Here is a 15014-nt window from a genome sequence, read left to right as displayed (position 1 = left end):
GGAAAAGATGAAAAACTTTTTGAAGTTACCTACACGGAACAACTTAGTTCATGTCACTGGCTTAAGTCAATTTGTTTCTGAGACTTCAACAAAATCTTGCTTGTTTACAATGAGATCCAAATACGACCCTAGCTTTAAACTGGAAGTCTGGGCTCCAGTTTTAAAGAACTTACCTTCAAATCTACCACCACAGAACTTAGATGATTCACAACTTCGAGATGTAACAGCATTAGAACTGGCTGACCCGAAATTTTACGTTAGTCAACCAATCGATTTACTTATTGGAATGGACATAGGACCATTAATATTCACAATTGGAACTCCAATGAAAACATTTGGATCAATTTTAACACAAAAAACCAAATTTGGATGGATAGTTGGAGGACCCATACCAGGAAGCATCCTTCAACGAAAACAAATTTCACTTTTAAACACAACTTCAATAGAGAAAGTACTTACACGTTTTTGGGAGGTGGAAGAGACCCCTAAAAAAGTTTTACGGTCAGAAGAAGACCAATTTTGTGAACAAAACTTCATTGAAACAACAATACGGAACAAGGATGGAAGATATGTGGTGACTCTCCCATTCAAAAAATGCGAGGAATTGGGGAATTCCAGAAACATCGCCCTAGCTCAATTCTACAGAATGGAGAAAAAACTTATGAAAACACCAGAGATCAAAGAACAATATGATGCCTCAATACTAGAATACTTAGAACTTGGTCATATGAGGAAAATCAATCCGAATGAAATAGATAAAATGCCAAATTATTATCTACCACATCATGCAGTAATTAAGCCAGATCGAATCACGACAAAGTTAAGAGTCGTCTTCAATGCTTCTTGCCCATCATCAAACAAAACAAGTCTCAATGACATATTGTTTCCGGGACCCATTTTACAACAAGATTTGGTACTACAAATTCTAAAATGGAGATTTTTTAAATATGCCTTCAATGCAGATATAACAAAGATGTATGATGCCAAACAACGTACAACAAGAAGGTGAAATTATGCAACGAAAGTTTTGAATTCTAAAACCTACAAACTAATTAATTTAAGAATATATTAACTTAAAACTAGTGAATTGAAACTTAGAAACTAGTGAGTTAAAATGTACAAAAATAAATAAACTAAATAAAACTTATGAACTATTGAAAACATAAAATAAATTGCAAAAACCTAAAACCTAATGTTACATCTATATTGCAATTACCCCTGGGAAAAAATCTAAATAATAATAAATAAAAACACAAAATAAAAAACAAAACTAATTTCTTATTATTTCAAAAGGCTCAAAGGCAAAAAAGGTAAGCCTAGAAACAGTACATATTTCCAAAACCATTTTCATAACTCTATCCCAGATACCAATAGAGACCTCAACATCAAATGTCGGGATTCTAGCTCCATCCTTTCACCTAATACCCAATTTAGTACAACTTAGTACTTTTCGGACAATTATAGGACACATTTCCCATACCTCCTCCAGATCTTAACATTAATATTAAATTCAAGTATTTTAGCACTATTTAATTTAGTACCATTTCGTGCAATTATAGTACACATTTCCATAACCACATTCATAACTACATCCCAAATACCAATAGAAACCTCAACATTAAATTTCGGTATTCCAGCTCCATCCCTTCACCCAATATTCAATTTAGTAAGACTTAGTATTTTTAAATAATTATAGAACACATTTCCAATAACATTTCCATATATGCCACAGACACCAACAGAGAACTTAATGTCAAATACTGTACTGTACTTTTATTACAAATATAGAATGCATTTCCAAACCAACGCCAAATCTCAATTCCAGAAACCATCGGTAATTCAAATTTAAAATTTCAGAATTTTATCTCTATCCCTCCACCTTATACCAAGTTTAGTACCATTCAGTACTTTTCGTCCAATCATTGTAAACATTTCCGAAACCACCTCCTTATTTAAAGGAAACAGGCCCAAATACCAAATTCCAGTTTTCCAGCACTATCTGCTCACCAATTACCACATAAAATTATTATTTAGTATTTTTCGTGCACTTGTCAAACCTACTACCAATAGGGACATCAATACTAAATTTCCATATTCCAGCTTCATTCGTTCTTCCTAAGCCAAACTGTTCCAAATTTAGTACCACTTAGTACAGTTAACACACTTCAAGTTTGTAACTCTATCCGTTCACATAATACCAAATGATATCGTTTTAGAAATTTAGTACCATTTTAGGACTTTTCGTAATCTTAAATTTCGAATTTCCAAAAACCCAGTCTACGCACTAAGACTGGCCCTCGTGCTAAATTTCAAGATTCTAGCTTCAGCCGTTTCGTTTGGTCGTTGATTCTAAATCAGCCAGTCAATCAATTATTCCGGTACTCTATATATAGATTACAATAGCTATAATTTAGCCTCAGAGATTCAAAATTCTAAATGATTTTCAAGTTATAAGCCTCACAAAATGCATCCTTTTTGATATAAAGGCCCAAACTTCCGCGGCCCATAACAGCAAAAGTTGATGGGATAGGAAAACAAAACAATCCTGAATACAACTTTCGTAACTTGTCTGATTCAAGCCTTGTAACCATTCTGTACATTTTTTAGTAAATTGTCCTTCAGATATATTTTTAAATATTGTATTATTTATTATTATTTTAAAATTTTGATATATCTTTATTGGAAAAATATTTGTATTTAATGTTTTGTCAGACAACTCTTCAAGCTCTTAACACTTTTTACCTCCGGAACATCTCCGTTGGCCATGCACTTCTTCCTCAGTGATCTACAGCTTTTGTGTGATTTTATGGATTTCGAACAGGATCTGTACGACTTCTCACTCGATGTAATTGAGTTTGAACGAATGCTTCTTGATTTCGGCACGGGCTTCTTATTATTCCATATGTTCAAAAAAAATTTAAATTCTCGAAGAAAAACTTCTTTAAATGACATATCCTCTACGGCAGCCAAATGATGCGTATAGAGTAAAAAATCCGTAATACCAATGACATAGGCTATAAACACACCCACATAGAGCGTGTAAAATATACCACGAACATTGTCGAATGTTAAATCGGGGGTGTCCTTTTCCGACTCCTCTTCCTGTTCACATGAGCTGTTTGTATTTTTCCACCATTTCTGTTTGAGCGTGGGTAAAATTCCCTTCTCTGCCAACCGAAGAATAGCCACATTCAATGCATGACGATATTCCGCACCTGCAACGAAATAAATTTCTATCTTAAAATGCATAAATTTCTATAAACTTCTCTCACCAAATGGCACAGCGATGGCATAATGTTTTTCACCAAAAGTCTCACCCAGCATTGTCAATTTACAATTCCGCTCGGTATTGTATTCCAATGAGGTTGTTTCCATCAGAAACATATAAGAGCCATTATTCTTCAGGACTCGTTCGACACCTTCATTGTTATCCTTTGTATAGACCGAAGGCTCTGACCCTTGCATTCGATTAAACGCCAGACGATAAGTTGTTTCATTCGACTCGGCAAACAATGAGTGGGTGCTACCACCTTCAATGGTGCCGAATTTCACTTCATTTTGCCCGGCCAAATCAGCAATGCCGTTAATTGAACTCTCCATTTTACTGTTGGTTAAAAAGGCAGCCATATTAGCGGTGTAGGAGTTATTGATGATAATGGCAAATATCCAAAACATAGTTGTGAAAATGCGCATTGTCGAATGGGTGGGTAGGATGTCACAGCCGGCTGTCATAATGGAACCAATTGTTATCCAAATGCTGTTTGAAATATTCCAACGATTTTCCACAACATCGGGATCTTTATTGCAGGGATGAGGATTTTCCCAATCACCGACAGTTATTCTGGAACAAAGGACGGGATAATAAGACAATTATCAATATTCGTTCGCATGTTCTTACCTCGATATGGCGAAATAGAGAAACGATATTATAAATATTGAAACCATAACGTAGACCCATACTTCGCTCTGAAATGGTTCCAGAAAGGCACTCCATGATTTTCGTTCTACTGGTTTCTGATAGGCCAAGATGCTAATGCCCAATGTCATAAAGGGCACACTGAAGTCCACGACTTCTTTGCGAGCCTGTGTTATGGTCAAATCACATATTCCCATATGGGCATCCTGAAAAAAACAACAACAACAAAAAAATAAAAAAATAAAAATAAAATAAAATAAAAGCCGCATAAAGTTATGTCGGGACGAAATATTTATTGCCTCCACACTGTGCCACAAAATTATTATTTTTTTTAATAATTACAGGAACAATCCAGTAGATAATAAAATTAGAGCTAAAAAGTAGTAATCCAGCTACGTTTGGTCCGGCCGAACTTTTGATACCTTCCACCTATTTGAAGGAACTTGCAAAATTCCAAGGCTGCTAAAATTATTAATTATTACTAGAATTATTTGAAAGATATGTCACTGTTGGTTTCTGTGGTTAGAATATGGGGATTTTGAAAATGTGTACTACGATTGTTTGAAAGGTAATAAATTTGAAACAGTTTGGTTTAGGATGAACGGGTGAAGCTAGAATTTTGAAATTTTGTATTGGTGTCCCTGATACAATTTGATGTGTAGCCTGAATATATGGAATTGTTTTCGATAATTTGTATAATAAATGTGCGAAAAGTACTCAGTGGTACTAAATTTAGTATTGGTTTAAGGGATAGAGATAAAACTCTGAAATTTGATATTGAGCTCCCTGTTGATGTCCGGACTTGAGACATGGAAGCGGTGTTGGAAATATGTACTATGATCGTACGAAAAATACTAAATAGTGTTAATTTTTGTAGGTATTTGGAAATAAGAAATTGAGGTGATTTTAGGAATGCATACTATAATTGTACGAAAAATACTGTTAATGGACGAAGGAATAGAGCTGAAATTTGATATAGATGTACCAACAGTGACAGTGTACCAAGAGTGTCTTTGGTTAAAATATAGAGGTGGTTTTGGAAATGCATCCTAAATTTGTACGAAAAGTATTAAATCGAGTAGGACTACGTCGAATACTTGTAGGAAAAGTACTAAATCGTACTAAATTTGATATTGGGTGAAGAGATAAGACTGGAATCCTCTAATTTGATTTGGTGGTCGTTTTTGAAAGGTGTACTATAATTGTACGAAACAACCAAACATTACTAAATTTGTTATTGGGTGAAGGGATGGAGCTGAAATTCTGAAATTTGATATGGATGTCACTGCTGCTGTCTGTAGTTGAGAGAAGGAGGTGGTTTCGGCAATGCGTAATATAAACTCTCAAAAATGGAAAATGTCCCCAAATGTGCCGTTTGGTGTTGAAGTAGAGATAGAATTTTGAAATTTGGTATGAAGTATTTGGTTTGGGACATGCGTTGGAATTAGGAATGGTTGTTTGAAAAGTAATTAATGGTATTAAATTTGCCGCTGAGTGAATAAATAGAGCTAGAATCCTGAAATTTGGTATTAAGGTCTCTGTTGGTTTCTAGGATTTAAGGATGATGGTGGCCAATTATAATTTAAAAGAAAATTGAAATAAAAACAAGTAAAAAAGCTGTAAGTTTGGTTTGAAACGAATTTGGCAATTCTCAAAAAGAATAAAATCCGTTAAAACTTCTGTTAAAATCTTAAAAATACCGAATGTAGCTATTAAATTAGGGTCTATACGACGACATGAACGTGCGTAGGTAACATTTGTCATGAGCCATTACAATATTCAAATGCGAAACTTAAAAAAAATCGGTTATAATGTCGATAAAATCAAAATACCGAATATCCGGAGGCACCGTTATATGAAGGTTATACGAAGACGTGGACCTGCACAGACTATTTTCTGTCGTAGGCTGTAGTATCCATTACAAACTTCAAATATCAAATTTGAAACAATTCTGGTGAAAAATGTCCCTAAAATCAATCTTCTTCAATTCGTTCGGAAGCTAGAGTGATTTCCACAGACGGACGGACATCGCTAGGTAGGGTCTAAAATGTGTATTTCGAGGTGTTACATAGTATTGAGGGTATAAAAGTTGAATAGTTGAATTGACTTTTCCGCTATCCATATTAATTTTCCCTCGCTTTTTACTCACATTATTTATAATTTCACCAATAATGCCATCCCAGCGTTTTCTCTCCTTATTGTATTTTCCATAACCATTACCGGGAACTGGCACAAAAACATATTCGAATTGCATTTCCTTTGACAACTCCTCAATAAGATCGACAGCATACCCAATATAGCGTGAATTTCCAATCGTTTCATTACCCATATCTTCCCTATAAAAAAATATATTTTATTAGAAATAAGTGACGAAAAGTGATATACGTTTCCCTTTACCTTTCCATAAAATACGGTGCACCGATGCGTGTGGCCACCTTATAAACAATTTTCTTTGTAACATTGTTCGAAATATGTTCATTGCGTATGTGACCATTTGTATTCCACACGGCTAAATTATAATTATCCACTGGTTCATAGATTTCAATTTCAAATTGTGTTCGATATCCATAGCTATCGAATTGTATCTGACCATGTTTGAAGTAACTGTCGTTCAAATAAAATGCCTATAATTGCATGTTGAGATATATTATTATGAGATATTTAAATATTATGATAACAGCTCACCTGGCCCATTACTCTTCTGGTGTATTCGCCAAAAGGCCAACGTTGCATTTCCCCACTGAAATCCAAATTTTCACAGAAGTACTGCGGTGAATCTTCTATCATATAATGTGAGCTTATGTTTTTCAGGGCCAAATAATATAACATTACAGCATCGTGTATTAGGTTCGGTAGTAGTTTCCTGGGTTGTTCTTCTCGCGCCAAATTTTCTTTATCCGCAAACTTTATATTCACCATTAAAAAAAAAGATATTTTTTATGAACATTTGTAAATTATTGAACCTGAGTTTTTAACTTCCCAAATTTCATGGTAATTCGGTTTCAAGTAATTCGCTGTTTTTAGCTTACTTACATTCATATTGACATAACTTTCTTTCAGCCGAACTGCAGTAATATTGAGAGAGAAAGTCTCATTATTTCTCAATGGCTCCAGAACGCCTTCAAGGTTCCCCATATTGGTTAAAAACAAATGCTGTAATAAACAAGTAAGCAAAGGCTACAGTCGAGCGGGGCCGACCGTTGAATACCCTACAACACTACAATAAACGATACAGTTTATATAGGCGAGATACTCGAAAGAATTCCACAAGATATTGTGACAAATAATAAAATAAAACCATCAGGTTCCGTTCTCTAATTTTCGAATAATAGCAACTTAAACTAATTTGCTCATTTCCAATTTATTGGTAGATGTTGCTCGTAAACGGTCTTCCTAGATCTGGAACCAATATTTCCCAAAGACCTATAATCTCTCAGAAGTGGCAAAAGATTAACATTTATTATTGGTTTTTGACTGAAACGCATCTATATGAGATACTACATTCTTCAACGAGATCAGCGTTAACGAAATAGTCAGAAGTGCGTCTTTTCTGTATTTGTAAATTCTCCAAAAAATCACTGGAATGGACATTTTCGTATTTTGTCTACAAAAGTTGGCAAACTATTTCACACATTGAATATTTTTGGATGGCCATCTAAAACTGCTTGGCTTTTGCAATGTCCGGTAACCCCCATTCAAATGTGCGTGAGGATCGAGCGATAATTACGACCTGCCCACAATTTTGCAGTTTTTGGTCCATTTCATCCCCTAAATATATGGCGATCATCTCCAAAAAGAGTAGGCTTCTATTCTGACCCTCATCTGATCCCCATGCGAAATTTCGTTAGGATCGGGCCATAAATGCGATCTGTATATGATATCATGATATCCTAACTACTTAGTTTTGTTAGCTGTAGAAATATTACCAAATGTTTAATTCAAAATGAAAATATGCCAAAAATGTGACAAAATTGAAAAAATATGAGAAAATATTACAAAATCAATATTTTCATCTTTAGAGAGATATTTTTATGCTATTTTGTAGACGTTGTTTCTTTCCTGCCAAGAGGCCATTCTGAATTAATGAGAACTATCGAAATCAGTTCAGTCGTTCTCGACATATAAGAGATCTTTTAAGCATATCTTCTTTGATAGACATATATATCGCATATATTTGCTATTTTTTGGATCTTAACATCAATGTAAAGATCAGAAGTAACCTTGTCATGGCTTTGTGATTTCGCCGTTTAATGAAAAATTTTGAATTTCTTCAACAAAAAAGATATGGTCTATTTTACCCGCTAAATATTATCCGATGACCACCCAAATTGGTAGGCTTCTTCCCCGCCCTAAACTCTAGCTACATGCGAAATTCCGCGTTGATTGGTCTATAATTGCGACCTGTATAGCTACTGCAAAATCCGACATTTTTTCAGTATTTGGTCCATTTCAACCCCTAAACATTTGGCGATCATCTCCAAAAAGAATAGGGTTCTATTTTGACCCTAGCCCCACCTCCGTTCTAAATTTCGTGAAGATCGGGCCATAATTGCGACCTGTAGAGTGATTACAAATTAACATGGACAGACGGACAGACGGACAGACGGACGGACGGACATACATAGCTAGATCGACTCAGCTCGACGAGCTAGGAAGATCCATATATACTTTCCTATGTGGGAAATCAATATTTCGTGGTGTTACATAATTTTTGGCCCAATCAAACTTATAATACCCCCAACACATAGTGTTGTAGGGTATAAAAAATACTTAAATTGAGTATTTCGATTTTCAAAACTAAAATCTTACATTAAATTGTCCGGTCATGTCGAAGGGAATGGAGGCATTCAATATGTCCACCAATACATCTGGCGAACAATCTAATATTACTCTTCTATCGCCTTGCATACTCTTCCATAAATTTCGATAATCATCGCCTTTTCGGAATGTTCGTACCCGCACCGCATCAATGTATAGATCTCTTAACTGGAGAATATCTTGTAATCTCATAGGGGCAGTATCTGTATGAGAAAAGGAAAACATTTATTTTGTAAGGGTGTCCCATATTTTTGAACGAATTCAGATATGGTACTCACCATCATCAACATCATAGACTAAGGTAAATTTTCTCCAACCATAATTAAGGATAATATCCGAATAGGCCTTGGAAAGCATATGTTCGGCTGGATAGACATTCAATCTCAACTGGTGGCCAGATTTTTGTTCCTCAGTCTCTTCGTTAATGAAGTCAAATAACAAGTTTGGTATGCCAGTAATATTTGAAAGTACAGAAACAATATCTAAAAGAGTAAACGTTTTAAGAAATGCACCGAAGGTTATTAAAATATAAGTACAAATGAATTTAAATTTTGTATGGCTTCCATATAATTATGCCGCTAGAATTTACATGATTTAACATTTTTCGATATTATTTGTACGATGTGTACGCTCTTATTTATCGGCGTATTTTGACGACCAATAACTAGTACAATGAACCCATAAGAACGGACCAAACTATGATATGTTTACAAGTGTGGATGCAAGATTTTTCAGAAATATTTTTTCTTTCTTTGGTTCCTCTTCTATTGAGCTTTCGATCGTCATTTGAGTATAAGCAGTTTTTGGGTAAGAGTTTTTAAATAACTTCGAAGAAAGATACAGGATGAGATAAAAAAAACTGCAACAAAATCAAACTTCATAATTTTTACATTTCTTTTTTAAAATTCATTGAATGAAAGCAAAAAATGTCGGAAATAGCATCAAATTTTAGAATAAGTTTAGATTTAGATTAGGCTGTTATAGCGGCCCACTCCATCACTATAGCCGGCGCTTGAGTTCTGGTGACCAACCGAAGGTGCACATTTTCACCTGACCTCTTTGGCAAGTATACACGATCATTTTGTTTGCTACAAACTGTTGGACAATGAATGTTTTCTCATCGTAGAAAATCAAATCCGGCTGTTCACCACTTTCGGCCAAGCGAAGCAACTCTTTAGCTATTGTGAGTCCACTTTCTTTCTGTTGTGGAGTAAGTTCTTGCAATTTTTATACCCTCCACCATACATAGTATGGAGGGTATATTAAGTTCGTCATTCCATTTGTAACTCATCGAAATAATCATTTTAGACCCAACAAAGTATATATATTCTTGATCAGCGTAAAATTCTAAGACGATTTAGCCATGTCCGTCCGTCTGTTGTAATCACGCTACAGTCTAAACGAATTAAGATAGGAAGCTAAAATTTTGCACAGATCCCTCTTTTGTCTGCAGGCAGGTCAAGTTCGAAGATGGGCTATATCGGTCCACGATATCATATAGCCCCCATATAACGGTACCCCCCGATATTCGGTATTTTGATGATTTTTGCCACATTTTCTAATGGAATGGTCTGAAAATCCATACAAGAATTTCCTTATGAGTACTTTATCCCTTGTAAGAGAATTATCTATATAGGTCCACGACATTGTAAAGCCCCCATATAACGATACCCTCCGATATTCGGTATTTTCTTGATTTTAGCCACATTTTTCAACGGAATTGTCTGATAATCCAGACAAGGAGTTCCTTGTATGTACTTTATCCCTTGGAAGATAATTATATATATAGGTCCACAATATCGTATAGCCCCCATATAACGGTAGCCCCCGATATTCGGTGTTTTGATGATTTTACCCACATTTTTCAACGGAGTTGTCTGAAAATCCACACAAGGAGTACTTTGTGGGGTAATTTATACCTCGGAAGAGAATTATCTATAGGTCCACGATATCGTATAGCCCCCATACAACGGTACCCCCGGTATTCGGTGTTTTGATTATTTTAGCCATTTTTCCTATGGTATTGTCTGAAAATCCACACAAGGAGTTCTTTGTGAGCACTTTAACCCCTGAAAGGTAATTGTCTATATAGATCCACAATATCTTATGTCATCCCATAAAGTACCTTCCCATATTAGATTTTAACAGAATTTTTAATAAATTTTATTTTTTTGAAAATTTTCTAATTTGTACCAAATGGTGGAGGGTATTTAAAGTTCTGCCCGGCCGAACTTACTGCTTTCTTACTGGTTGGAATTTCAATGGCTTTACCCCGAGCTAATTTTTTAATATTTGCCGAATGGAATATTGCGATATGTTCAGCTCACATACTTTTCGAACCATTTCTGCTGATGTTGCAGTTTTCTTCCGTCCAGTATCACGGTAACTAGCGATAGTACGAGACGAAAAAGATTAATTCACATTTAAAGGTTGGAGTGCTCTAAGGATAGCCACTGTGGTTGTGGTTTTCCAGCCAAATATAAAGAAATCACACAATCACGCTTAAATTCCTTCACGAATTTTTTTTTTTTTTTTTTTTTTTTTTTTTTTGGAAAATTCTTACCAAAATGCTTTTTTCGCTTGTGAACAATATAATGAGCTGTCACTGGACGCTGTATATAAACATATATCATATTTACATTTTACATTTTCATCACGTCGAAGATTGGTACACCAAAGGTGGATTCAAGGACTATTATTTTGCCGTTTTGCATTTAGAGCAAAACAAACACTAAATATCCTATCACCACATTGCAGTGTAGGTTGAAAGAAAGATTATGTTTCTCGGGCAATCTGAGAGTATTTTTAAGGCCAAATTCACATTTAGTGGACTATAGCTTCCAAATATTAAGAGAGACAAAGTATGTATTTCACAAGAAGCCCTAAGAAAAATAAATTATTATTATGAGGATTTTTAGAGAAGTGATAGATTTAATATTCATGGAACCCTAAATACCACATCACATTCAATTCGGTAGGACCATTTATGCTATTTGATTTACTAATGTTCCATATCACTGATAATCCTCAAAATTGTTATTTATAGTTTAATTATGGGCAAATAGCAATATTTAACTAATTATTTTCATTGAACAAATTCTGCTTAACAAAGCTCTCGATGAACATCTCGACAAACAAATTACCCATATAAATATGAAAACACACACAATTAGTTTGTCTCCCATGAGACAATATTTTGATATAAATGTAATACACACACGTGAAATATAAACAACGATTGTCTGGATCTATAATAAGAATTATATTAATATATTCTGTCACTTTTACACCCACTATTTGTTTTTGTTATCATTTCGGTCATTGGTCTCTAAAACACTAGTCAGACAGCTATCAGACAATACGAAGATGAACATGAACATTTCCACTCATACATACGTACCACTGTTTGCCCTTGAACTTGGTCCGAAAATAGCAGCAACACCCAAATTTAATAAGTCGCATGCTAGAAATAGTGACGGTAAATAAAATTGTGACTTTTTAAAACAAATTGCGGGCAAGTAATTGGAAGGAAAGTATTTTTACATCAAATAAAATGGGCCACGAACCATACTTTTCAATAAACATTGTGTTGTCGTATGTGTTTAGTCGCATGACGATCGGTTCCAGCATGAATTCACCGTTAGGTAGTGCGTTTACGAATTCAATTGTTCGCACGAAGGCTTCCTCAATTTCATATTCATTGTCGTAGAACAAGGCACCTTTTGAAAAAAAAAAACACGAAAAATTAAAAACCCTCTTTTAATTCATTTCCAGATCACAACACTTGTAAATTACACGTCACCTATTTTAATTTGAGGAACTTGTGGGAAATTCTTTTGACACTTAACAGCCCCTAGACACAATAGTAATATAATAAATTTCATGTTTTTATTTTTGATGTCAACACATAAATGGGCTAAACACAGATGACGTTGTTTTTATTGGCTAGCTCTATCGTCCATACACATTCGAATCTCGCGACCAACTAAATTGTATATTTTGTTAATAAACTTATTTTGGATATTTTCTAAATTTTGGAAGCAGAAACTTTCTTAATAAAACCCATATTTCACTCTTCTAAGAGATGCCTCTCTTTTGTTGTTGCGGCAAATTTGACGTGGAAATGGAATTCAACGCATCAACGCTATGCTATCACAGTGGTTGGTAGGGAAAATCTATCCAAGAGATCAGCTTAAATAAATTTGGTGGTGTTAATGTGAGAGATTGTAACACCTCGAAATATTGGTCCTAGGCCCAACATTTGGTTTTCCGATGCTGACACGATGAAGCTTTGCGCGTCTGTCCGTTCATCAGTCGATGTAAATATCGTAATGGTGTCTGAGTAATGGCACGAATAAGGCGTATAGTTTTTGGAGATAATTTCAAAATATTTATGAGATGAAACGGACGGACACTTACCTCATTTATATTTGTATTACGTTTTTTATTCCACTTTAGACCCACTGAATTATTTATGTAATTTGTCAGTGTAAAATTCTAAGACGATTTACTTTTTATACACTCTACTATACACAGTATGGAAGGCATGTTAAGTTTGTCATTCCGGTTGTTAATCATCGAAATAGACGTTTGAAACACAAAAAAGTATATATATTTTCTTGATCAGCGTAAGATTCTGAGTCATTTAGCTCTGTCCGTCCGTCAGTCTTTTGTAATCCCACTAGAGTCCAAACGGTATGTGCAGGCAGGTGAAGATGAGCTATATCGGTCAAAGTTTTCGTATAAATGTACCTCCCCGTATTTAGCATTTTAAAGATTTTAGTCACACTTTCTAAAGCAGTAGATTAAAACCGGATATTTAGATTTCTTAACGGGTACTAACACCCAAAACAGAAATATATTTAGATTATATTATATTTAGAGATATATGTCAATTAAACAGCGTGAGATACAAAAACTGCAACAAAGTCAAACGCCATAAGTTTTACATTTTTTTTTTTAATTTTATTGAATGGAAGCAAAAAATTTTGGAAATAGCATCAAATTTTAGAATAAGTTTAGATTTGATCGAATTGGTCAACTGTGGTACGAACATTCCGCACGCTACCCTAATGTTGGTCTGGGGTTTTTTTGCCCATTCCCGGTGTCAACCTTGCTTTCCAAAATACTCCAGACACAATAGTCCAACGGATCCCGAGATTTTGAAACGAGAAACCTCATTTTATAACATCGCGTGCTGAGTCCTGTTGGAATATCAAAGGTCTGCGGCTTAAATGTTTGCGTGCCCAAGGCTTTAATACACTTTCCAGAATATTCCCCATGACCACGATTGATTAATACGAGCGGAGAGCGACCATCGGCTGTTATGGCGTTCCACACCATCACCAAGCGTACAAAAGCATTTTCAAGTGCAAAAATTGCAAGAACTTACACCGCAACAGAAAGAAAATAGATAAAAACCAGTAAAGAAAGCCTTAAAGTCGGACGGGGCCGACTTTATGATACCCTACACCACTTTCCTAATTTAGTAGAGCTGCGCATAACAATTAAAAGTTCTTATGGGAGAATTCAATCATACACGCTACGATTATAATTATAATTTTAAGTTCAAATGACTAAATATGACGGAACCGATCTCAATAAAATTTGGCAAAGATATTTCTGAGCTGAATTTGATATATTTCCCTGAATATCTTTGTTACGGAGTGCATATTACGGCTCTGGGCAACAAATATGTCAAATCGGATGAACAGTATATATGGGAGCTATAGCTATATCTGAACCGATCTTCACCAAATTTGACATACTAGTTTCTAGACTCGGTCGAAAGTGCCAAAGTGCCCATTTGGGCAAATATTAGACGTTTGGTGCACAATCAAAGGTAAATCGGACGAAGTTATATATGGGAGCTATATCCAAATCTGAACCGATCTCGATAAAATTTAGCAAATGTATTTCTGAGCTGTATTTGATATATTTCCCCAAATATTGTTGTTACAGAGTGCATATTACGGCTGCGGAGGACAAAAGAAAACAAATCGGATGAACAATATATATGGGAGCTATAGCTATATCTGAACCGATTTCGGTCAAATTTGGCATGCTTATTTTCAGGTCCAATCTGATCGTACGTGCAAAATTCCATATTATTCGGACTGATATTACACGTTTGGTGCACAATAAAAGGCAAATCGGACGAAGATATATATGGGAGCTATATCTAAATTTTGACCGATTATCTCCAATTTCAATAGGGATCGTCCTTGGGCCAAACAAATGATTTGTGCAAAATTTCAACTGGATAGGGCAATAAATGCGA

At 35.0% G+C, this 15014-nt stretch overlaps 1 protein-coding gene across 1 annotated transcript; it reads right to left on the bottom strand.

Annotated features, from left to right (window-relative positions):
• Positions 1–2637: 2637 nt before the first annotated feature.
• On the bottom strand, positions 2638–12047 carry LOC101894975 (glutamate receptor ionotropic, kainate 2). The gene is made up of 10 exons (XM_059127298.1): positions 12029–12047; positions 9013–9216; positions 8726–8937; positions 6950–7069; positions 6602–6820; positions 6314–6540; positions 6066–6252; positions 3899–4122; positions 3273–3841; positions 2638–3215 (listed from the first exon to the last, which is right to left on the bottom strand). Exons 1-10 carry the CDS (start codon positions 12045–12047, stop codon positions 2698–2700), a joined length of 2499 nt encoding a protein of 832 aa, XP_058983281.1. The 3' UTR covers positions 2638–2697.
• Between the last annotated feature and the right edge of the window lie 2967 nt (positions 12048–15014).

This window comes from Musca domestica, unplaced genomic scaffold (genome assembly GCF_030504385.1).
Source record: "Musca domestica strain aabys unplaced genomic scaffold, Musca_domestica.polishedcontigs.V.1.1 44, whole genome shotgun sequence".
In the NCBI taxonomy this organism is placed as follows: Eukaryota; Metazoa; Arthropoda; class Insecta; order Diptera; family Muscidae; genus Musca; species Musca domestica.
Note: the sequence above shows the minus strand (reverse complement) of the source record. Positions and strands in the feature narration are given on the sequence as shown.

What these genes read in the sequence shown, in the direction of transcription:
- LOC101894975 (XM_059127298.1), bottom strand. An exon ending in GCACCGTATTTTATGGAAAG is followed by an intron (nt 6,253 to 6,313) that starts GTAAAGGGAAAC and finishes ATTTTTTTATAG; the next exon opens with GGAAGATATGGGTAATGAAA. An exon ending in TGCCATCGCTGTGCCATTTG is followed by an intron (nt 3,216 to 3,272) that starts GTGAGAGAAGTT and finishes ATTTCGTTGCAG; the next exon opens with GTGCGGAATATCGTCATGCA.